The sequence below is a fragment of the Siniperca chuatsi genome, linkage group LG2 (genome assembly GCF_020085105.1).
Source record: "Siniperca chuatsi isolate FFG_IHB_CAS linkage group LG2, ASM2008510v1, whole genome shotgun sequence".
NCBI lineage: Eukaryota > Metazoa > Chordata > Actinopteri > Centrarchiformes > Sinipercidae > Siniperca > Siniperca chuatsi.
Window position 1 is genome coordinate 10333344 of NC_058043.1, and position 26214 is coordinate 10359557.

A 26214-nucleotide genomic window follows, 5' to 3' on the forward strand; every position below is an offset into this window, starting at 1 on the left:
GACTGAGTTTCCATTGACAGGTCCTTCAGGGACTTGGTGTGTAATATACATTAGCAGTCTGGTGTTGTAGGTAGAAAGCTACCCCTGCCATCAGCACTTTGTTGTTAGACCCAAAACTGCTGCTGCTGCAGAAAGTGGTCTGAGGTCAGTTTGTAATAACAGGTAAGTTATTAGAGGAAAACCTGCGTGCATTTACATACTACAGTGTACAATAGCAAACATAACACCCTCAAGAGGACAAAGGCTCTGTAAGTCCTTTCAAGATGGGTGATTCTAATTTAAAAGGATTTCTAAATCTACAATGACTTTGTTTTCTGGCATTTGAGGTCACAAAGGTGAACACATTTTACAGCCTTTTTTATTCAGCCAAATCCTTGCTGTATTCACTTCAAACAGATCAAAACAGAAAAAGAGTCGTCTGAGAAATAGTTGCAACCACAATACCATTTTTTATCAAAAATAGATAAGAAAAAAGTATGGCTTTGTAAATTCAAATAGCACATTGAGGTTAGACTGCAGGATCCAAAAAAGATAAAATCTTGGCAGAATAGTTTGTCAGAAAAGCTTAAACAGTACTGTTAAAAAATGAAGTTAATTATTTTTGTCCTCTAATGGTTTTCATACACATCCATACAGTTAGAGGAAGGCAGGTTAAAAAGCATAAAGCAACTGAAAATAATGATTACAGATTATACTAATCTGCCCTAAAAGGTGTGTAAATACTATTCAGTATTACAACAAAAACGTGTTTATGCCCCACAACACTCCACAGGAGGGTAACATAACCAAAGTAGGCAATAACCCTCTCCAGACTGCAAAATGTCATTTTCCCCGCCTGCTCTCCCACACAATGGAGAACCACAATCAAGCAGGCCTTGTATGTTGGCCTGCTGTATGAGTGTCTGCAGCAGCTCACAGCCGAGTTATAAATTATAATCCAGATTCAACAATAGGCAGGCTGCGAAACACTGTTTGTCTGCTAGAAATCCTGGGTGTTACATAAGATGTACAGACACAGATAATAGATACTGAGAGGGCTTACACTGAGTCTGAGAACCTGAACATGATAAAACACCTCTGTGGGTTTGGTAAACAGCCACAAGAACAAAAAAATCTGGTGAACTAATGGACTTTACTAATGACTTTATATTGAGAAATAGCCTGAAACAGATGAAACGCTTGTGTATGCATTGAATCAATGTTCCTGTTGGGGGAAAAAGGCTGGACGTTTATTAAAAGCACTGCTTTTCTATTTCCATTCAATTGGTGTTTCATTTTTTCATTTGTGGACGGGGATTGCAGTCCCGACCAGCATCTGCTCTCATAGACACACACACGTAGAATAAGTATCTGTTTAATGGGCTGGGAGAGCAGCCCAGCAGAGTGATGATTTCCCAGGAGAGCGGGCCACTGCAAGCAAAGGCAACACTGACTGCTGCAGAGCCACAGGTAGGCCAGCGTGGCACCACTGAATTAGGAAGGAACAGCTGCCCCCCCAACCCCCTGGGAAGTGCAGTCAACCCACTGGATGGATGGCTCAGGTGTCCTAGACGCACAACAGGACCTTTCGATACATCTGCTGTGGCACCTACTTCAGAGTCACTGCCTCCTGCTGCCCTACCACTTACCACTAGCCTCTCACCAGGTTGGACCTCTCTCTCTCCAGTCTCTACATCCATCAGGAGCACTTCATTCACACGATCCACTGAGCTCTGAAGCAATATCCAAACACCCTGTCACTGCATTAAAAATGTTTTACTCCATTTGCTTCCTCATTCCGACACTGTCTTCATCACTAAAACAACAGCACTGATTATTTGTTTAAACTTTTAAAAATAATCCACATTTAAGCTTTCTGGACAAACAGACAAATTTCTGTCCTCTCAAACTGGCAAATGTGATGTTATTGTAATGTTGCAGAACCTCTAATGAAGGAGGCTGTGGTGGATGGTTGGGTCAACAAATCATGTGAATGTGACGTGGGAGACCCAAACCAATCGCCAGACAAAAATGTTGATATTTGATGATTCTGCAAAACCCTAGAATATGTTCAATAATAACATTCGTGTCCAGTACCAACATTTTTAAATTTCTTGCTCTCCTGTGAATAGGAGCTACAGTGTAGTTAAGGTTAGGAAAAGATTGTAGTTATGGCAAAAAAAAAATATGGTCAAGGTATGGCTAGGGTTAAGCTTCATTTATAATTCTGCATTAAGGGGTTGCACCATACCTATGGCAACATGATTTTACCAAAAATAGATTAAAAAAATTATGGCTTTGTAATTTGGATAAAAACGCAATTGTTAACTGCTGGTCTGTGATGGGATGCAAACTCCAGTCTCCTGCATGAATGCCAGATGCACTACATGCCGATCCACCACCTCACAGCTACATTAAGAGTACACTACTTCCTGTATTGGCTATGGCCGTAAATCATGCATAGTCAATATCGACAAAAATCTGCACCTCACCTCAACAGTCAACACTGATTTCTTTTACGGTTTCCTAACCCTAACCAATTAGTTTTAGTAGCTTAAACTTAACCAAAACTTAACCACAGAGGTGGGAGATCAGAAAACACACATGTTTTTGGAACAACGCTGACAACCTGTTTTTGTTGTTTAGGACTTGTTGTTCATTCTGAAACATCTTTTATATCTACATTGAAAACTATAATTTCATACTGTATATCATCTAGCATACACTGTATTGATCATTATTTTCCTTTCCTTCTCTTTCCTCATACAACCCACAGTCTTATTTCGACCCTCCTATGGACAACTCCTGAATTGCTGAGGCTAGCAAAGGTAGCACTTTCTCTCTACTAGACATTTAGAGTTTGGAGAAGAAAAGAGATAAAAAAGGGAAGGTGAAAGCAACTTCATATCCTTGGCTAGCTGCAGGGCACAGAAAATGAAAGAGGGCAGAGGAGTAGGGGGAGGAATGTTGGGAGACTACATACATCTGAAAGGAGTTGAGTGAGAGAGGAAAGGAAACGTCCAGGCCCTCAGGCTTTGGGACACCCTGCCAACCTGCTTAGGCTGGCAAAACCACTGTCATCCTTTAAATCACTTCTTACAGGAATTTTATATGCTCGCCAGCGGGACCAGAATCTCCCGCACATCAAAACCCCTCTGGATCTGTGGTCGAATGTTCTTAATTCCCTGTCGGAGCTGCACCTGTCTTTGTAGGCCAGCTGATAGCAATGTACAAATGTTACTGTAGGATCACATCATTGAATTCAACATCATGAAATTTTTCTCAGCAGTTTTTACAATTTATACAGCAGTTCAATGGAATTCCAGCTTTATCTAGCTTTTTCCAATACTTTATCAATGCATATGATAATTAATTAATTATTCAAATGTTAATACACGTACAACAACGTAATACATTATATGCAACACATTCTCGTTGGATTTCTCTATCTGATTTGGTAAGAACTTAGGAGAAAGGGAAGGAATTAAGGAGAGAGGAGAGGAGGAAACAAGAGAGGAAGGGAAGAAGATGATAGGAAAGGAGAACTGAGGAGAGGAGGAGGAAGAGGAGTGGAAACAAAAGGAAATGAGACGAGAGGGGAGAAGATGAGGAAGAAGAAAGGAGGAGCGGAGAGGAGGAGGAAGGAGAGGAGAAGTGAGGAAAGGAGAGGAGAGAAAAGGAAGTGGAGGATCGAAGAGGAGATGAGGAAACGGGAAAGGAGGAGAGAGGAGCAAACAAGAGAGAAGAGGAAGGAGAGCTAGAAACGAGAGAGGAGATGGCAGGAGAGAAGAGGAGCATGCAGACTTTCAGTTTTATTACAGTGGAGCTAGAGACAGAGGCATGAAGTGGAGCGGGGGGGGCTAATGGGCTAATGACAGTGAAGGAGGCAGACTAGGAGCTTGTAACACCATCTCCACGCTCTGCTGGCCAAACAGGAGCTGATAGGGCAAATGTGTTTCTGCTCAGGGGTGCTGAATTATTAAATAGACAGCGAGAGGAGAGGCCAGCGAACATCAGCCTCCCTGACCGGCTGTCACTCAGCGGTCAACACTGAGTGTGTGTGTGTGTGCATGCGTTTGTGCATGTGTGTGTTAAAGCGTTATCAACTAGTTATCTGTAAAACACTGACTGTTAACGTCCTCTGTGGTGCTGAAGGCTCACCACCTCGAAATAGCGTATACATGTGTTACTAGAATATTCTGGGTTAAAAGACTCCACAAAGCCTTATGTGTTCCCACCAGATGTGAAACCTCTATATAACCGCATCAGATTCAAGGCTAAAAGTCTCCACAATCTCCACTAATGCACATGTGCTGCTGAACTGTAGCACCACTGAATCTCCTGCTCTCTGAAATTCAGGTCAGCAGTAACCTGGCTTGGATATAAGCAGAGCAGGTGGGTTGAAAATGTATTCTACACTGCAAAAACTCACCTACAAATAGGCAAAATAATGTTTAATCTAGAGAAATTTGATAGTATAAAATAAAGAATCTGCCAATAAGTTAAATCAAGCCACTTTGAGACACTGTAACTAATAAAAATAATAATAATAACTTTATTTGTATATCACCTTTCATACATGACTTACTTAAAGATGGATTATTTGTTTTTTAAATTCAGCTCAATTAAGTTTGATAATGTAATGCAAAGGGTGCTTGTCAAGACTATTTATCATGAAAAAATAAGATCTAACAGCCTGAAATAAGATATTATGAGTTTCTTGAAGTATCCTTTTTTCAGTGTAGTAGAACTGAAACCATTAATCGATTAATCCATGAGTTGATGAACTGAAAAATGATTATTTTTTAAGCAGAATTGCCAAACAGTCGCTGGTTCCAGCTGCTCAAAAGCGAGGATATGCTGATTTTGTCATATATGACTGTTAATTAAATCTCTTTGGTTTTTGGACATTTGCTTGGACAAAACAAGACATCTGAAGATGTCTTCTTGGGCTATGAGGAGCATTTTTTCACTATGTTTTATCATTTCATAGACTAAAGGTTTAATCAATTAATCAAAAAAAAATAATCAACAGATCAATCGATAATGAAAATCAGTTTTTTGCAGCCCTACACTGTAGAACCAAAACCTCCACTAAGCCCATTAGCATGGTGTCTCTTTACTAAACGGACAAAATGTGAGGTGTGAAATTCCTGTTTAGCTCTGCTTTGAACTCATGTGCACCTTGATGTAATATATAACTGACTGAATTGACATTAATCAGGGTACATCCTTCAGAAGGCTGCTTATGGGAATACTGATGCATCGGTCTAATGAGAGAGGGAGGGAGCGAGGGTGAGGTCAAAACTAAGAGCAAGGATCATAAAACACCTAGAGGGGAAACAATATTTATGTGAGGGAACATTGCGCTGTAAAAAAGCAGGGACAGAGAGCGTATGGAATAATGTTCCTGTAATTCTTGGCAAGAGCACTCGTCTAGAAAATGATTTGAATAAAAGCAAAGGGGTTCATGGTTTGTATTGTGTTTAGTTTGGTCAATACTATAGACTGTATTAAAATACTGTATATGTTATATTTTTTGCTAGTACTTTCTCCTGTGTGCACTGACGTAAAGGTGAGCTGCTGTAACAAAGAGTTTCCCTTCGGGGATCAATAAAGTATTTCTGATGTTATTTGGGATTTTACTGGACAAACAAAACATAAGAAACGCCTGCAAACTGACCATCAGCTCAGCTTGATTTCTGAACTATTAACACTAAAGGCAAAGTTAGAAATTTTGGCATTTTCATAGACATAGATTTTAGGTTTAGCAGCCACATCAAGGCAATAACTAAATCAGCTAAAACAAATAGCAAGAATTAGAGGTCTCACGTCTAGACAAGATTTAGAGAAGCTAATTTTGCCTTCATCTCCAGCAAAGGTCCCTTGTCTTGTCTTCCCATAAAGATCATTAAACAACAGCAACATATTCAGGACGCTGCTGCCAGATTTCTAATAAGAACCAAAAGAACTGAACATATTACTCACAATTTTAAATCTTCCACACTGGCTTCCATTTAGTTATGGAACAGATTTTAAAGTGCTGCTCGCTTTACAAAATCACTACGAATCAGTGCCAAAATACACTTACTATGCTGCACACAGATGGACTTGATGATCTTAAATGTGTCCTAACTAAACTGAAAACTCTCTTCCTTGCTTGTGTCTTCGGTTGATTAATTTCTCTACTTTACTTTTATTTATTTTATTACATTTTGGGCCAATGTATTATTGCACTGTAACTGCACTGAAACTGTATATCTTGTGTATTATTTTTTGTCTATTTGTATTTAATTTTATTTTAAAATATTTAATTTTCCTCTTCACCTGCATTTACTGATTTTCTTGGCCACTTGGGGGCAGCGCTGCAAGCTGTAAAAAAAACACTGACATACGTATTGTCACCATATAATAATGACAATATACTAATGTGTTAGCAAAGAGTTGCCTATTTACTCATCCAGACGTTACAGAGCAACATTAGCATTCATTTGTCCAATATTCAATCTCTTTTTAACTCTGTTTTGGTCTCCACTAACTCCTGAAGGAAACATCTGGTTCTTTAGCTGCGAAATGCTCCACTGTTCACCAGCTAGTTGCTAATTTTGTCTGCTGTTTGGTGCTTTGCAGATAGTTCTTTGCTGAAAACAGTTGCCTTCTGCTGGAAACAACGGTGATGAGAGCAGTAACAGTGAACCAAAACAGTAAAGCTGCAGTCCAGAAACCAAAACAACGAGCTGAAAGATGCTATAATGCTCCAAATACCTGAGAGGAACTGCAGTATGTCAGGTGATAATTCTCTGTGGGTTTTTCACAAGCAACCCCATTCACAAACAAGTTGTCATTTGATCCACTGTTAATATAAAAATATTGATTCTAGACACTTTGTTGTTCTAATGCATTTCTTTGCCTTGTGTAAGACACCTAAATTGCCCCTGTTTGAAAGGTGCTATGCAAATAAACTCGCCTTATTATGTTAGATTTCAGATGAGTAAGGTCAGGGAGGAGAAAATTACAGTCAGATTAGCTGTGACTAGTTTCCCATCTTAACCTGTGCAACCTCCAGACTGCTTCATCATGTCACATGCCAACCAAATCTCTAATCTTGGCTTTCACACTGTGACAAAGAAAGCCAGCTGCCTCGCTCTCCTTCTCTCACTTGCCCACTCAAGGGACCAATGATGAAGGAGATAGAGAGCGAGGAAGGGAGAGAGGGAGTGGAGCGAGAAATAGAGAGGGAAGGCGATGGGGGGGTGGGGGGTTGGGGGCCTGTGGAGGGGTCACTGTGTGAGCGATAAAACGCCACAGGCTGCCTTAATATAAAGCCTCTCATGGCAATGGAGAGATTGCCTGTGGAATGGGCTGCTGATTGGAGAAGCAGCAGCTTGGTGTAGCGTGCAGACTAATTAAAGTATTGAAGGAGATGGGGTGACAGGAGGAAGATTAGACTTGCTCCCAGGGTTAGCCGAGTTGAGGAGAGCCAGACAAATACATCTCACATCTGGGACTACTGGGAGGGCTGGGATGACGTAGGAATATACCACCAGCAAACAGTTCCCCAGTGAAGACATTTTGAACCAATGCTGAACTCCCATGTGGACACTCTTGCTGTCTAAAGCTGCTACCTGTGTTATTTTTACAATCAGGACATAATAGAAAGTCGCTTTAAAGCCTGTTTAAAGGTTACATCTCTTTCTAGAAACAGTGTCCCCATTATGCTTGATAATCCACAGATCTCAGTCAACTGTTTTCACAAGGACTACTTCTTCAGTAGAAAGTAGATAAACTGAGAAATTGTTTCTGTAAAGAGAGGTTGCTGTTAATGTTTTCAAAAGTTATTTGAATTTTTATTGGGATGGAGGCAGAAATCTCAAAGACAGATATCTAAAAACCTGTGCAACTAAAACCAAAACTACCGGCATGACTCGATACCACTAAAAGCAAGTGAAAAATATTGTATCATAATGTTTTTTGCTCATTTGGGTGAACTGATGAAATGTTACTGTGGTTTAATAGCATATTTTGTGCTCAAATGGACTGATGACAAACATCCAAAGGGGTTGGGAACATCCTTGCTATCTGTCAAATACTTCCATAGAGCCATCAAGCTGTTCTATTCTATTCTATTGTAGGTTTATTCTTGACTTTAGAAATAGCAGTTTGACAGAAAATTCTTGGTTACTTACTTGTAACTTATGGGCCTTCATCAGCCAATGTAGTTTGCTCAGTTGTTATTGAGATGGTTAAGTTCAGTTTTACAGCCATGGTAGCAGCTCTCTGAGGCTGTAGTTAAGCACACCGGCACTTTGAGCGAAATGCTAATGTCAATGTGCTAACATACTCACAAAATGAACATGTTAACATGCTGAACTTTTTCCATCTTAGTTTAGCCTGTTAGCATGCTAAAATGTGATAATTAGCACTAAACAGAAAGTACAGCTGAGGCTGATGGGAATGTTTAGTCATAAACTAAAGTATTTGACCTGACCTGATGATGCTACTAGATGAAACGTTAAGGGATCACTAAAGTTATAAAAGTTCACTCTGAGGGAAACGTTTTTAAATTTCATGGCAATCCATCTAATACCTGTCAAGACATTTCACTCAAAACTACAAATGTGAACCTGCTGGCGGCGCTAGAGGAAAAGTCAGGGGATCACCCAAGTCAGACGGCTTTATGCTCTGGGGGCCATGAATGTCTGCACAAAATTTCATAGCCATCCATCCAATAGTTGTTGGGATATTTTTGTCTGGACTAAAGCCATTGCCATCCCTAGAGCCACATGATAACAACTGAACCATCTCCATGACCGATGAACAAAATACATTCACTGATGAGATGTGACTGAAATCTCTGGAAAAACCAAGTAAGTGGACCTTGTTATCAGAAAAAAACTGTCTGTCTGTTCATGATGTTTTTGTCACTATATTTTGTATAAGATACACATGTAGAAATCAATACGGTCATGAGGTTAATTGTACTATAGTTCTTATCTCCACTTTCGGTTTAAAATGTTTTTTTCACTGAGGATCCACTGTATATCTACAGAATTCATCTGGAGTCGCTGCAGGGAAAGTAGAAAGTATATCAGATAGGTACACTGGCATCCAAGGTCATCATCAGTGATTCGCTTCAAAGTGAGAAACAAGAAGGAAAACCTGTCTGCGAGATAGTGAAAAGCTGTCAACCTGTCACTGCTGTAGCTACTGTTTTACCTCACATGGTCTGATAGTCTGGAGTTACAGAGACTTAAAAGTCAGTGTGAAATATGTAAAGATACGAATCAGTCAATTTTCCACGTCTGTGACACTAATTTAGGATAACTTCTTTCATTATTTGCATTATCATCATCCTTATCACTGTCTCTTTTCATTTCAACTCTGCAATGTAACATCTCGCCTGGCTGCTAAAACCACCATTTCCCACAGGATTAATAATGTAGCTGCCTGTCTGTCTATCAAGTGCTGAGAGGGAAAAAATGCCTGAAAAGTAAACTCCTTCATGCTGGCATCTCAACACCCAACAGCAGAAAATACCAGGGGATGATGTGGAAGGAACTCATTAGTGAGTGGCATTTAAGATGCAATCCAGTAACACGAACAGGGGATTTATAATATCAACAGAGAATGACTGACAAGTTCTAAACTGGTGGAGTTTTTCTTTCTCTCTAGTGAGTGTGTTAAGAAAACAATCAAAAACTCTGCTATTAGGGATTCATGATGTAATCTAACGGAAAGTACAAATCTATATTTGGTAACACTTAATGACCATCCCTTGGCAACAAGCATAACAACCCTTTCTCAGGTGAACAAGATGTCCAGGGTGCGCAATAAACAATATTACAGCAGCAAATGTAAATCCACATCAAAGTGATTTATCTATGCACAATGCGTCAGTAAGGAGTCTGACTGGTGTAAGTTCATTTTAGTCCTTTGTTTTAGAAGGAATCATTTTTTAATAACTAAAAACCTGCCCCTTTTGTGCAGACAGCTTAAACTATCATTTCAACATTATTATTTATAATGTAGTCAGTAAAATCATTAGTCTGTGCTGCATCAAACTGGCACTGCAGCAACATAAAAAAACTCCTCTGGAAAGCTGCAGCATCCACATCTGATAACAGTACGCTGCTTTTAAGCACATTGTACGTAAATGGTTTTACAAATAGATGATGACCACCTTAGCAGTTACAAGCATTATAATGCATCATATAAATTATTATGCACAATGATCCCATAAAACCCATTAGTGCTTTTTGTGTTTACTGCAGGACACTTAAATCTAATCGTTTGCAGTTTTTATTGAAATGCAAGGATAAAAAAGAAAGAAAAAAGGAGCAGGTCAGTTTCACCTGATTTTTACCCAGACTGTACATCCTCATGCATCAATAATTTGTTGTGTTTGCTGCTGTAGAAGACACAGATCAACATAGTTCACAGTAAATTAGGTCCTCCTGTGGTGAGCACAGCTCAGAATACGATTTACGTGATAAAAAGACATAGAAATGGGGAGAAAATGCAAATATGTGGCTGATAATGCACCACAGTATGCACGAAAAAAGTTGTTAACTACTAAGTGTTTTTGCCAGAATTTAGTATTGTTGTAGGTATTTGAAAGTTAGAAAATCAGATACATTCCTATATATATATATATATATATATATATATATATATATATATATATACACACACATACATATATCCACAAATACATACACACATATATACATATACACATACATATATATACATATACACACACATATATATACATATACACACATATATATACATATATACACACATATATATATATATATATATATACATATATACATATATATACATATAAAAAAAAAAAAAACTTTGTCTTTCACCCTCCGCGGGTGGTCTCATCCTTCGAGCTCGGGTCCTGGGAGCTTGAGGGTTCTGCGCAGTATCTTTGCTGTTCCTAGTACTGCACTCTTCTGGACCAAGATGTCTGGTGTTCTTCCAGGGATCTGCTGTAGCCACTCCTCCAGTTTGGGGGTCACTGCCCCGAGTGCTCCGATGACCACGGGCACCACTGTTGCCTTCACCTTCCAGGCCTTCTCCAGCTCTTCTCTGAGCCCTTGGTACTTCTCTAGTTTCTCATGTTCCTTTTTCCTGATGTTGCCATCGCTTGGTATCGCCACGTCAACCACAACGGCTTTCCTCTGCTGTTTGTCAACCACCACGATGTCAGGCTGGTTCGCCATTACCATTCTGTCAGTCTGGATCTGGAAGTCCCACAGGATCTTGGCTCGGTCATTCTCTACCACCTTTGCAGGTGTTTCCCACTTTGACCTCGGGGTTTCCAGTCCATACTCAGTGCAGATGTTCCTGTACACTATGCCAGCTACTTGGTTATGGCGCTCCATGTATGCTTTTCCTGCCAGCATCTTACACCCTGCAGTTATGTGCTGGATTGTCTCAGGGGCCTCTTTGCACAGCCTACACCTTGGGTCTTGTCTGGTGTGGTAGATCTGGGCCTCTATTGCTCTGGTGCTCAGGGCCTGCTCCTGTGCAGCCATGATGAGTGCCTCTGTGCTGTCCTTCAATCCAGCCCGCTCTAGCCATTGGTAGGACTTCTTGATATCAGCCACTTCAGTTATGTTCGGTGGTACATCCCGTGTAGGGGTTTGTCCTCCCATGATGGTCCTTCCTCCAGCACGTCTTCCTCTGTTCCCCATTGCCTGAGACATTCCCTGAGCACGTCATCTGTTGGGGCCTTATCTTGGATGTACTTGTGGATCTTGGATGTTTCATCCTGGATAGTGGCTCTGACACTCACTAGTCCACGGCCGCCTTCCTTACGGCTAGCGTACAGTCTCAGGGTGCTGGATTTGGGATGGAACCCTCCATGCATGGTGAGGAGCTTTCGCGTCTTAACGTATGTGGTCTGTATCTCTTCCTTTGGCCACCTTATTATTCCCGCAGGGTATCTGATCACTGGCAGGGCATAGCTGTTTATTGCCTGGGCCTTGTTCTTGCCATTGAGCTGACTTCTTAGGACTTGCCTTACTCGTTGGAGGTATTTGGCCGTTGCCGTCTTCCTTGTTGCCTCTTCGAGGTTGCCATTTGCCTGTGGTATTCCAAGGTACTTGTAACCATCCTCAATGTCTGCTATTGTTCCTTCTGGGAGTGAGACCCCTTCTGTGTGGACTACCTTCCCTCTCTTTGTCACCATTCGACTGCACTTCTCAAGCCCGAATGACATCCCAATGTCAGAGCTGTAGATCCTGGTGGTGTGGATCAGTGAGTCGATGTCCCGCTCGCTCTTAGCGTATAGCTTGATGTCATCCATGTAGAGGAGGTGACTGATGGTGGCCCGTTCCTGAGTCGGTATCCATAGCCAGTCTTGTTGATTATTTGGCTGAGGGGTTCAGTCCTATGCAGAACAGCAGTGGGGACAGAGCATCTCCTTGGTATATGCCACATTTGATGGATACTTGTGCAAGTGGCTTGCCATTGGCCTCAAGGGTGGTTTTCCACAGCCTCATCGAGTTTGCAATGAAGTGTCTCAGAGTCCTGTTGATGTTGTACATCTCTAAGCATTCAGTGATCCATGTGTGCGGCATTGAGTCATATGCTTTCTTGTAATCAATCCAGGCAGTGCACAGGTTGGTGTGTCGGGCTCTGCAGTCTTGGGTGACTGTTCTGTCAACCAGGAGTTGGTGTTTGGCTCCTCTGGTTCCTCTGCCAATGCCCTTCTGCGCTTTGCTCATGTATTGATCCATGTGTCCCCTTGTCTTAGTGGCTTCCATGTTGTGGAGAGACAGGTTATTGGCCGATAGTTGGATGGGACTGTACCCTTTGAGGGATCCTTCAGGATCAGGATTGTACGCCCTTCGGTAAGCCATTCAGGGTGCGTCCCATCCCTTAGCATCTGGTTCATTTGTGCTGGTAGGCGCTTGTGGAGTGCAGTGAGCTTCTTTAGCCAGTTGGTGTGGATTCCTGTCAGGGCCCGGTGCTGTCCAGCTTTTCATACCTGAGACTCTTTCTTGGATGTCTGCCAAAGTGATGGTAACTGGATTCTGTTCAGGGAGGTTGCTGTGGTCCTCTCTCAGAGCCACCAGCCACTGTGCATTGCTGTTGTGTGATGCCTCCCTCTCCCATATACTTTTCCAGTACTGTTCAGTTTCCAGCCTTGGTGGGTCTGCTCTGCTGTTATTACCCTGCCATTGAGAGTACACTTTCACAGGTTGAGTTGCGAACAGCCGGTTTATTCTTCTGGCTTCATTATCTCTCGTGTACCTCTTTAGGCGGCTGGCCAAGGCTTGGAGCCTTTGTTTGGCAGTTTCGAGTGCTTCAGGTATATCTGGTTGTACCTCTTGGGCCTGTCTCGGCCTCTGTCAGTTCGCTCACTTCTCTCTGTGCCTCCTTGATTTTAGCCTCCAGCCTTCATTTCCATGGTGGGTACTGTTTCTCATGGCTCCCATGGTTGCTCTTATAGCCAAGCATCTCGAGGATCACTGCTGCTGGGCTTTGTACCCAATCTCCGGTTGGGGAGCTGCCATTGGCTTGCCTCTGACCTGTTGTCCTGGCTCCCCCTTGCCGTTGCACTTGTGTTGTATCTCATCAATCTCAAGTTGTGATAGCAGTTGCCGCTTGTGGATGTTGGAACACTGAGCTACTAGTCGCTTCGCTGTAAGCCTGGATTGTGGGTTTCGAAGTAACCATTTATCCTACATCCTTTGCATGTAACCCCTCTGACTAGGGTTACTGGAGTAGTAGCATTCCAACAGAGCCTTGTTATCGCATCTCACCCATCTCCGTCTTGTTCCAGTAGCCCATTTTTCATCACGGTGCTCTGGTTCCCCAGCACCTGACGCAGACCTTGTTTGGCCAGGCGACGTCTGAGCCGGCATCTCATATCTTTCATTGTCACTCATCATTGAGGTAGGCAGTAGTGTGAGGGGTCTTCACGCCTAAGGATGCCTAAGGCTGTCCCGCGTGTGAAAGTACTGTGACTTACCAGTTGAGCTATCCAGTCACATATATATATATATATATATATATATATATATATATAGATAGATAGATAGATAGATAGATAGATAGATAGATAGATAGATAGATAGATAGATAGATAGATAGATAGATAGATAGATAGATAGATAGATAGATAGATAGATCATACATGAATGTCCTGTTGTGTGCACTGTAACTTATGCAAAAATATATACACAGGTTTTATTACATACCTTGACGGGTTTCTTACGTGATGACTCAGCCTCGTTGTTCTCAGCCTCCTCGTGCTCCTTGCTACCTTGGGGCAGGTTGGAGTAGTTGGCCAGGCTGCTGAGAAGAGACGACACCATGGGGCTGGTGTCCATCTCCTCCTGCAGAGATACAAACACAAACAGGAAGGTGGGAGTCAGTGTTTTCATCAGGGTTTTGAAGGAAAGTAGGGGAAAAGAGATGCAATACTACTGAGACTGTGAGCTAAACCCACATTTAGTACAGGTGTAACATTAATATTGTACAGTAGTTGGTGAGTGTTGCCTCAGATCACTGTAGATAAGTTATTATTTCAGTTACTGTGTTACACCACTTTTGCAAATTCCAACCTAACTGGAAAAAATACAGAGTGCTTGCACAATAAATAGAACATTTTCTGATTTTGTTTTCTTTTTTCTTGTTTAATATAGGAATCCCACTGAGAGCACAATGTAAATACAGTTGTGCAGAGCTGTGGCAAATTGCCTCGTTGAAGTTCTTTCCTGTAGCAGTGTGAGATTTGCTTGCATTAACCTGAAGTTCCCACATGCCCTTCACACAGTAATTACCCTCATTAATCAATGTCAGTGCCCCTATTCAATCACTGAATTGCGAGAATGAGTGTATCCTGCTTCTTACGATTGTGCCTGATTGTGTGCATTAACAAATCAGTGTGTGCATGAGTGTGTGTGTGTGCAGAATATTGGACCATACCTCAAACAAGGCCATGTTCTTGCCGTCATACTGCTGGCTCTTCTCTGCGGCAGCATCACTGCTGTTGATGAAGGGGCTGCTCTCCTTGGGGTTACTGTCACCTGGAAGAAACACACACACACTTTTAGACTGGACTGAAATAAAGCAGACCACAAAGACACCAGCAGAGAGACTAATGCACAAGCCAGACATGAGCTTCTTCGTGTCAAAATAACCCTTTTGTGTGCTAGCTACAACATTCAAGAACAGGCCGGCTTTTATTTATTTATCAATTTATTGTTTAAGCAAAGAAAGACACAAAAACAGAGAGCTCAAACTAGAGGACGTCTGCCAGAAGAGGAGGGGAGGCTTGTCAAATCCATAAAGCGCCCACAGTCAGAAATGCAGAGAAACAGAATCATAACTAATGGAGTGTGCATTCACAACATGTGCGGTGCTATATATTCCATATGGCCAAGGGAGGTACACAAACTGGAACATCTCAATCAGTTTTTCGCTACACTGACAAATGACGACATCACACGTTTGAATGCTAACACAGAGAACAAATAAGAAATTTTCAAACATTCGGCAGCTTTTTACCCTCAAAACACAGAACGGTAGTAACAGTGTGATGTTATTTAGGTGACAGCATGCTGTAAGCATCTTGGCTCCATCGTGAAGCATCTGTCTACAAGTTCATAGTCTAAAGGCACAGGGCAAATCTCCAAAACAAAGAAATCTTCTAAGCCAACGATGTTGGAAGGGCAGCGTCCAACTCTTGGGTGATTTATTGACTGGACCCTCTACAAGATCATTGACAAGCTCATTGATTTCCAGTTGAGGTTTGAAAATGGATGACAAACAACATCAGATGCTGGTCGATCCATGTTTGCAGTGTGACTGTTCCACTGATACCATGTGCAGCAAAAAAATAAAACAAGACTTTTCTCTATCTAGGTTTTTCCAGAAAACTCACCTAGGTATTTGTTTGGTCTTCTTATTTTTTATTGTGAAGTAGCCACAGGAAGTCTTTAATTTAAGTAAATGTCACAAGTAGTTCGACCTACATTAGTTAGGATTAATAGAGGTTGGAAGTTTTGGACATTTTTAACAGGTATTTGTTTTGCTTAGAACTGGTTAACTGGTTAGAACTGCAGGTGCTTATTGCAATACACATAACTGAGGTAAGAAATATCTTTGCCTGTGCTGCTGCTTGAATTATGACGTCATCATTGTGCTTCTACATTAGATGCCTGCGGTGGCTCTGTGGGGACATAGAGGGTCCCGCTGTCACTGGTTTACACCCTCAGGAATGTAAATACAAAAAAGAGAGCTACAACTACACTTTCATGGGTGACATGGAAGCTACAAAAACTGTAATTGGTCAGCTTGGGCTGCATTGTCTGTTCACCTTCATATTTGTGGTAAATTTGTTTATTGTTGAGACAATGTAGAGCAGGGTCTAGAGAAGCTCTGCAATCTTGTTCTTTATAGTAATTGTGGTTATATTTTCACAACTGTAGCAAAGCAAGTTGGCAGCAGCTAATGATTATTTTCATTATCGATCACTCAGTTTTGAACCTTATTTTTCGATTAATTTATTAATTGTTCAGTCTACAAAATGTCAGGAAAAAAAGTGACAAATTCTCATCACAATTTCACAGTCTTCAAGTATTGACATGTTTTGTCGTACCAGCAGTTCAAAACTCAAAGATATTTAGCTTACAATAATACAAAACAGAAAAACAAAAAACAACAACTCCTCACATATGAAAACCCAGAAACTGTAAATGTTTGGGATTTTTTTTTTTACCAGATTCATTGATTATCAAAATTAGTGGATTAATTGACCAACTGATTTAGCACTAAGCAGTAAGTGTTGCTTTTTTAATCAGAGAGAATGTAAACATGAGCATATACCAGAAGTAATCATGCAATCATCATCATCACAATGAATGCATAATACTGACTCACTGTAACCAACAGCATGGCAGAGATCTATGAAGAGAAAGATGGTTTACTGTCTTCGACACGCTAACAAGCAACCCCTCACATTCTTAAACATGTCTAGAATAAAAACACAGCACAACACTGAAAACAGTGACAAAATGAAAACATATTTGAGGCTGACTTGATTTAACACAGTTGATTGCAGAGATTAGACCCCCCCCTTCAGTCCTGTTAGGTACCACGGCCTCATGTGCATCCAATGAAAATCCTGTTTGTTATTTTACACCTCACTGTTTTGAGCCTTAAGCTTTGAGTACTTGAACTGCTTCCTGACCATACGTTTGCTCTTGTCTAGAAAAATAATTAAATTCAGAACCACTTTATTCACCAAGTACAATGAAGGTCTCGGTGGTAAGCTGTCTTATTTGCGCCTTCCCCCTTCGAGCATCTCTTGAGGGAGACAGCAGATTGCTCTCCCTCTGGCTCTCGGTCCTGTCTTGGACTGAGCACCACGAGACCAAGTTATTTATAGCCAGGACGCTGCAGCCATGTGCCATGACGTCGGGGCACCGCTAACAGTCGGCACTCTGTTCTACAGAGACAGAGCAACAGGGCCACTCAGACAGGGACGCTGAGAAAAGGGGGCAGTGTATGAAGATTCGGGGCACGAAAAGAGCAAAAAAAAAAAGAAAGAAAGAAGGAGGCAGAGGAGATGTTAATACAAGGAGATGGAAAGCAAGAGAATGAGGGTGCAGATGAGAAGATGGAGAAAGACACAGATAGATGGGGCGAGAGCAAATAGTGACAGGGAGAGAGAGAGAAATGGACTCAGACAGACAAAGACGAGGCAGCCAGACCTGAAATGGGAACCCGTAGCGGGAGAGAAGAGAGAGACACACTTATGTCTCCGGCTGTAAAATGTAAAAGCTTCTGCTGCACTTAAAGTTCAGCTCACTTTGACCTGCAGGTTAAAACATACACCATGGTTAAAAGGAAGGCTAGAGCACCCTGCAGAGAGTTTTCAGAACACGTGGATTATTCAGTTGTTTGTTTTAAACTATTTTTACCTCTTCAGACCATGTGAGGATGATATGCCTCTATGATACAAGAGTGCAACATGCTTCTGTGGAAATGAATAAAATCAGGCTGAAACATTTGTGCCATTGTCCTAATTCAAAGCACCACATAAAATTTACATAAACTTTATGTAGAGCTGAAACAGTACGACGATAACTTGATATGTTGATGAAAAGAAAAAGGACAAAAATTTTGATTACTGATTAAGAAGAACATTAAGTACTTCTGGCTTTTCCAATGTGTGAATTTGCTACTTTTTTCAGTTTTTTATCATTGCAAAGCAAATTTTGAGGGGTTTTTGATTGCTGGTCAGTTACATTTTAAAGACTAAATGATAAATCAATTAACTGACTGAGTAATTTATAGATGAATCCATAATGAAAATAATAATTTGTTGCAGCCTGACATGAATGCACTATATAGCGCCCAGATATTTAACATCCTTAGATCAAAGTGAACAACCGTTACCATATCAGATCACGGCATAGGTTAGCTTTAAATGTTCCTCATACCAAATCTGATCGTGGGAAAACTGGTTTCTGGAACTATGCATCATACAATACCACTGGAATGAACCACAAAACACAGTTGACGTTAAATACACACACATACCTTTTTTGGGGCAGTTTTGCCTTATCTGACATGAGGGTCTAAGGATAGAGGTTGTAGTATGCTGTACAGATTGTAAAGCCCCATGAGGCAAATTTGTGATATTGGGCTATATAAATAAAATTGACCTGACTTGATTAATTGGCCTGAGGGAATTTAAAATTCTACTTACTGTTATTTGTGACCGTTTTAAATGTTGTTGCGTGACTGACTCATCTTGCGTCTTGTCTTCTCACATCTCTTTTACAAAAGAGATCTTGAACTCAATAAGACTTTCTGAATAAATAAAGTTGAACTAACTAACTAACAATGGAACAAAGAAAGGCTGCGTCCCCTGCATGTACACTAGTTCAGTCAGATACACATGCATCAAGGAATTTACCATAACAGCGAATGGTTATACAGATACATTTTGTGGTGGTGGAGGGAGCTGTGACTGCAAAATATGTTGGTATGAGCTTTATCAGCAGAGCAAAATGTAACAGGTTATAATGGCCACGCTGCACACCTGCATGAATATGGTTGGACTTTACAAGTCAGCTGATAGCCACACAGCTGTTGAATGTGCAAGTGATAGTCATGCAAATGAATGAGATTAGCCTATGGAGTGTGCTTCTGGATCAAAGTACATACACACATCAACATACTCTCTTTCATACACAAAGAACTTCTTAAAGGATCAAAGGGATAAGTGATCTTAGTGAAAATACACACACACACACACACACACTGTTGTATATCTGAAGGGCTAATGCCCCATAGACAACTTCTCTATCCTATCACATATCTCTCCACAGTCCATTTCTCCTCATCGTCTAATAATTAAAACTCCATCATCAAAGGAATGATGGATACCCCCTTTTTGGAAAAATGACAGTGCCTAAAAGAGTTTTGCTCTGACCGCATCCCCCAAGCAGCTTATCCTCCTTCAATCTGATGGGATCCGTCCAACAATGGTTCTCACTATCAAAGCCTCTCCCTATCTATGGTCAAAATCCAGAGCTTTACTGCTCACTGAGCATGCGATCGTCTTCCAAATCCTCTACAAAACAAAAACACTGAATCTACACTCTTCTCTCATTTTCTTGCCCTTGACATTTTACCGTAGAAGGTTACTGTGAATATAGTGAAACTCACACTTGATGCTCTGAGGTTTATAACTTAGTTGGTGTCGTGCCAAGTAATGAAAGGATGTGTTTTACTACACTCACCGGCCACTTCATTAGGTACACCTGTACAACGTAATGCAATCCAATACAACAGCTCTGCCATGAATTCTACTTTTACAAAACTTACAATGTTTCAGTTTTTGTTAACACTGTCAGAAAGGTAATAATTCTACTGTATGTGTATTATTGAGGTCGTAGTCAGGGGTGGAGTGCATTATACTGACATGTGTTTCTAATATTCTGGCCCTCTTATGTATGGAAATGGGATGGCCAAAATATTAGAAACACCTCTCAATATAATGCAGTCCAGTTCAACACCACTGCAAACTACAACCTCAGTAATAAACATGTAGTTAAATTAAGCTGTAACTGCACAAATACAAAAAACTATTAATCGATGATCAAAATAGTTGCAGATTAATTTTCTGTCAATCAACCAATCAATTAATAGCTCTAATCAATAGATGAATCAATACTAAAACGGAGGTTATGACGGTGCCAATTTTACTAGAGAAATATGGAGTTCATTTTGTGCGTCTTGGAATTCCCTTAGTTATGTTACTCTTCTATCTTCAGAAAGACTTCAGAGGGAAGAGTGAGATACATTTTAAAACATATATATTTAAAAAAAGTTGCTATTGTTTACCTTCTGATGTAGATTCGTGGGATTTTAATGCTTTATGTTATTGCTCTACATCCTATGCTCTACCACGCACAACATGACACGTTAAATGTACTAATTTGGTGTGAGAACAGTGTATAGATTTGAAAAAATAACTGCATGCAAGAATCATATTTCATATATGGGCATCATAAGTATGATCATACATTGTGTTTAGACTTAATAAACTGGATGGAGATATGTGAGTGTGATCCCCACTAGTGTACAGTATTTCTCACATGTTCTGTAGACTTCTGCTTTCTATTGTATGTGAGCTACAGCAGGAGTCAGGACACTTGTGTTTGAGTGTAAATATAACTTTTACTGCAAATGAGTGGAGGCCTGGTTCACTGCTGTCACTCGGACAATTCACAATTTTCCAACAGATCTTTGAACAGAGCCACAGAGGATTACTTGGTGAGAAGTATTTGACTTTGTTTTATTGATCCTCTTTGTACGGTAGTGAGGTGGCGACAGTCTCGGTTATTTCTCTCTCTCTCTCTTGCTGCTCGGTGTCACACTGCTGTATCTGCTCTTTCTCTCTGCGGACTGACTACAAGGGGAAAAGCCAAAGCGCTAGATGTTGATTCTTAAAGAGATGACTCAACAGAGGCTCTGGGACGACTTGTTGATTTGGTGTGTGTGTGTTTATGGACATGTGAGTGTGTATATATGTGACCGTGCATATGCTTGGCTCAGACCCCACTAACGGTGTTAATCTTAGTCTGGGCAGAGATGGCTGGATTTCAGAAATTCATGTGAAAATAGGGACACGTGAAATATGACAAGTACTCCAGTGCTGCTGAAAAACAAGGCTTTTTATTCACGTCCAAAATGTATTCACAGCTACTTCATGTATGAAAGTAAATATAGGCTCTCCATTTGGCTGTTAGTCAGACTCACAGTGGAGTAAACAGTGAGCACATGTGCTCGCAGAGACATTTCATTTGTATCCAGAGAGAAATGCTTCATCTGGTGGAGGAGTGAGGAATTTAAATGGAATTAGTGAGACGGAAACAAACAATTTAAAAAAGACAGAGTTGGATTTTCTGGCTGCGTTCCCCACCATTGTTCCTTGGTGCATCACCAAATCCAAGCAGGTCATGAGTTCACTCACTGATTCTCTTGTCTCCTCCGAACGTCATCACAGTAACACATTAATTCATGTCTGGCAATAAATGACATAGGTCTCTCTCCCTTTCTCTCTCTCTCTCTCTCTCTCTCTCTCTCTCTCTCTCTCCTCTCTCGGCTTGCTAGCAGGGGGATACTGGGTGGAGTCAGGTGAAGGATTAAGGTCACTTTAATCTAAATTCCAGTCAAATCAGGATTGACAGTGATTTAACATGTACCCAAACATATCCATGTGCAATTCTAAAAAAAAAAAAAAAAAAGGAGTTTGCGTAAAATTGACCTACATGTAAGAGCTTTCAGTTACAAGGCAGTTTAAAAATATACAGATCACAGAGGGGTACAGGAGGCATGTTGAACTTTAGACAAAACCATGTGAATATAAATGCCACATAAAAATCCTATGCAAAGCTATTCATATCAATATGGTTAAAATCAATGTCGCCATATTAATTAATAAGAATATTTTCCTGATACTGATATATAACAATATAGCAAATGTCCACAAAATCAAGAGCAATTTTTGTATTACATTTCTTCCTTGTCTCTTCACATTATTTTTGACTATATCTGTCTCAATACACTTTCATAGTTAATATCTCTGTCGGTGTATTCAGAATTTAGTACCTTGTATTTTTTGTTTCTTCATGCTTCATTTGCATGTATTGATGTTCACAATGTATATAGTATTATAGTTTTTTTTTTTAATTATTTATCTATGCATCTGTTCTTGTATGTCTGCTGCTGTGACACTTGAATTTCCCTCCATGGAATCAATAATGTTTAGCTTATCTTACATAAAAATACAACTATCCATTATTTTTATTATAAGTTATTCGCAGATTATTTTCTCAATTAATCAGTGAATCTATAAAAAATGCCAGAAAATAGTGAACAATGCCCATCACCCTTTCCCAGAACCCATGGTTATAGCTTCAAATGTCTTTTTTTTTTGTCTGACCAACAGTTTATCATAGAAGAATACAAAAAACATAAAAAATTTAACCAATGAATATAAATGATTGATCTATTAACAATACTGTTTCTGATTACTATTATCGTTTCAACTGTAAAATAGTAAACTGGGATCCACTGTTGAGCATTACATTAGATACAACTCTTATAATGTGTAAAACAATTAAATGACTAATTTTGTTAGTTTTTTATTCTAATTTTCTCTGCATCATTAATCTGGACTACAGAAATTTGTAACATGAAGACAAGATGTGATCATATCATTACGATTCGATAAAGGTCAAAGATGATAAATGATAATATTAAATTATTGCCAAGCCCTAGACCTATAAATTGGCTTAACCTTTCAAATTGATTAAAACCAAATATACTGCTTCCATCAGCACAAATTTCCAACAAACCTATATTTGCAAATACCACATTTGCCAGGTTATGACATAAGCATTGATTATGTTCTCTATCAGCTGTAGACATCTATTTATAGTTATAACGAGGTACGAAGGCAAGAAAAAGTGAGAAAGTACCTGTTTTTTCAAATACTGCATTTACAAGTGATTTACAAAAAGCACAAACATAATGTACAGAGGAAAAAATAGCAACAGCATATGGTTACGTGCCCACATCTGCCCCCACACACTGTCATAAATAGATATTCTCTCACTCTCTTCCTTCCTATCAGGGCTCCAGCACCACATCAGAGACACAACAGCCTTGTATAATGGGATATCATGCTGTTTTCTCCCACTCTCCCCTTTCTAACTCTCTTTATTCTTCTTTTCTAGTGTTGCTCTCACCCATGATGTGTTTTTATGGGTATATGTATGTAGGGAACACGCAAGTGTGGATACCTACGTAAAAATGTTTTTTCTCAGTGGTGCTGCAGGACAGGAACTGTGTCCTGATCAGTATTCAGGCTGGTGCTTCAGCTCAGTATGAATTTTAATGCAGCCTCGCCTCACAGGGTACGACTTTGGCACAGTCCCTTCTCTCCAGCCCCTGAACATCTCCAGCAGAGATCCTTGCTGCTGATTGGCTCCTGAGCTGACGGCAGCTGATTGGCTAAGAGCAGAGGGAGGCAGGAGGAAGCCTGTGAATGTACATGAGAGTGTACAGCAGCTCTTAGCATGTTGACCGGGCCTCCGCACATGTCACTGTCTGACGATGAATGGGTAGGTTTGGTCCAATTTCCACTCCCTGCTGCTGCCTCGCCTCTAGCTGTGGACATCAGGATTACCTTTTGTTTAATGGCAGGCCCCTGCAATGCCTTCCCAGCAGCACCCTCTCTATCTGACATCCGGCATAGAAGGTGATTGTACACAGGAGTAGACTGACAGACAAATAAAACTAAGCCCCCCCCCCCGTTAATCTTTGTGGCTACCGGCCGACTGGAGGAATATCTTGACAGAGGAAGATACACAGATGTTGCTGGGAGGTGACAACTGACAGACTTAACCATGAAATGATGTAGAGAAAAGGCAGATGGAGAATTTTATTCACTGTATATCATAAGGAGTCGATACTTTTTTCATAAACTCTTATTGTTCTATGACTGAATTAATTTTTTTCCTCTGCTTCTGTTTTCACATTACTGTTCAATAATCTCTAGTGCTAATATTTGATAGATAAGAATCTCCTTCCATTTGACACGAAAAGCGTCTTGAATTTCTATACATCAGATAAGAAGAAATAGAGAGCTGACAGGCACACAGACGATTGCTGCTAAAAAATCATTTTAGATAATAGATTTGTGGCCTTAAACAATGCCCTTAAGATAAACCTTTGTACCCCACTTTTACAGTTTCAGTTTGTTTCATCCCTTAAAGTCTTTCTCAGCATTGTTCTTTTACTGTCCGTCTGCCAAAATCCAGATGGGAGAAGCTCTGAGTTGATCAAAATGTTAATATGCTCATCTGTGTAGCCTTCATTACCAAATTAAATTAAAATCATTTTTTTTATTTCCTAAAAAGACACTAGAACTAATCATCACTCAAAGATATTGCAGTAAAGGACAGTGATCTTTGCATTAAATATGGACATATAACATTATTTAAGTTAACTTTGGAAACAGTAGTTCAAATTTTTTGCTGAACATTTTTTAAAATAACATCATTACATATGACAAGTTCACACATTACACATTACAAGCAGCAATTTACAGTAGGGCTGCAACTAATGATTATTTTCTTTATCAATTAATCTGCAGATTACTCTCTCAATTAATTCATTAGTTGTCTTGTCTATGAATGTCAGAAATGTCAAAATGTCAAAAAGTTTCCCAGAGCCCAAGGTGACGTCTTCACAATGATATAAAACATAGAAAAACAGCAAATCCTCACATAGGAGAAGCTGGAACAGGCAAATGTTTGGCTTTTTTATGACTGAAATGATTCATTGACTATAAATTTTGTAGTTGATTCATTTTCTATTAACTGACTAATCAATTCAGCTCTAATTTAAAGAGCTTCTGAAACCAAACCTAAGGCCTTGTGTTGCATTCAGGGAAAATAACTATCACAGACACACACACACACACACATAAGCACTCTCCCCACAAAAGCTCACATTATTCCATTTCACAGCCAAATTTACTTACACGCTGGTACATCAGTGTTTAAACTTTTAAACCAAAACCCTTCAACTCTCCGCAGTCAAATCTTGGCTTGTTCGCCTGTCCAGAAGCTTTTCAGCATGTTCACTTGAAAGGAAAAGTGTCAGGCAGGCAGCGGGCTGCCTGGTATGAGGTGCAGCGAATGACTAGCCATGTAGAGCCAGTAACACTGAGCCCCGGTGGAGCCTGGCTATCAGACTCCCTCAGGTGGTGGGCTGGCTATGGGAGAACACCCTGTGTCATGTCAGTCAGCTGCATGCCTCCTGCATGCATGGAGACTGCCTGTGGGAGTAACTTTAGCTAGCTGCCTACTACTGCTGTAATTGGTGAGCCACGGAACCTAACAGGGCTGGAGGGATGAAGGGAAGAGATGAAAAAAAAGACTAAAAGAAACGCGTGGGTGGAGGTGAGGGAGTGAGAGAGGCAGGGAGGGAAAAGTATTGAGTGGGAAGAGAGGTGAGGTTGGGTAGGATTATACACTGGTGAGGTAATTGGTTGAGGAGCAAAGGTGTCCCACACCTGCTATCTTTTACTTTTTTAAGAACAGCGTAGCCAGAAGAAAGACACAGGGGCAAGAAGCAGGTGGGAGCAGGGAGAGAGAGGGAGGTGACAGGATGGGAGAAACGATAGCAGCTGGGAGATTGATATATTTTCATGAGGTCATGGATTAAAAATTCACCCCAACTTATCACATGCCAAGAAACCAATTTAACTCGGAAACATAATTTCCTTCTCGCTGCTCTGGTGCCAGGTCCGGACGTGGAGCCAAGCGCTATCACACTTTTATTACATTTGGCACATTTTTGGACAAGGGGCTCCTATAAGACGGTTCAGCAGCCTGTGACAGGATGAGAGAGAGGTATCTCTCCTTGGCTTAGTCAGAGCATGAGAGAGAGAGGGGGGGGGGGGTAGAAGAGGGAGGAGAGGGGTTGGGGATCCAATTGCCTGCAGCAAAGTCTTATAGATGGCAGGGATGGTTTATGCGATCGCAACGTCTGATCGAAGGTGACAGGGCTATCATCTTGCCAGGTCTGCAGCTTTCTGGCTCTCTGATGGAATGCTGGAGGTGTGAATCAAGGTGCAAATTAACACCTGAGTGTCTTCTCTGTTGACCGACCCCC

At 40.7% G+C, this 26214-nt stretch overlaps 1 protein-coding gene across 4 annotated transcripts in view; it reads right to left on the reverse strand.

Moving 5' to 3' along the window:
- slc12a5a (solute carrier family 12 member 5a) overlaps positions 1-26214 on the reverse strand; it is a 165777-nt gene that overhangs the window by 40729 nt on the left and 98834 nt on the right. For all 4 annotated transcript variants that reach the window (XM_044215112.1, XM_044215104.1, XM_044215123.1 and 1 more), the window contains exons 2-3: positions 14935-15035; positions 14205-14342 (exon numbers count right to left, since the gene is read on the reverse strand). In XM_044215112.1, the coding sequence (XP_044071047.1) occupies positions 14205-14342; positions 14935-15035 (239 nt within the window). The remainder of the gene's footprint in view (positions 1-14204; positions 14343-14934; positions 15036-26214) is intronic.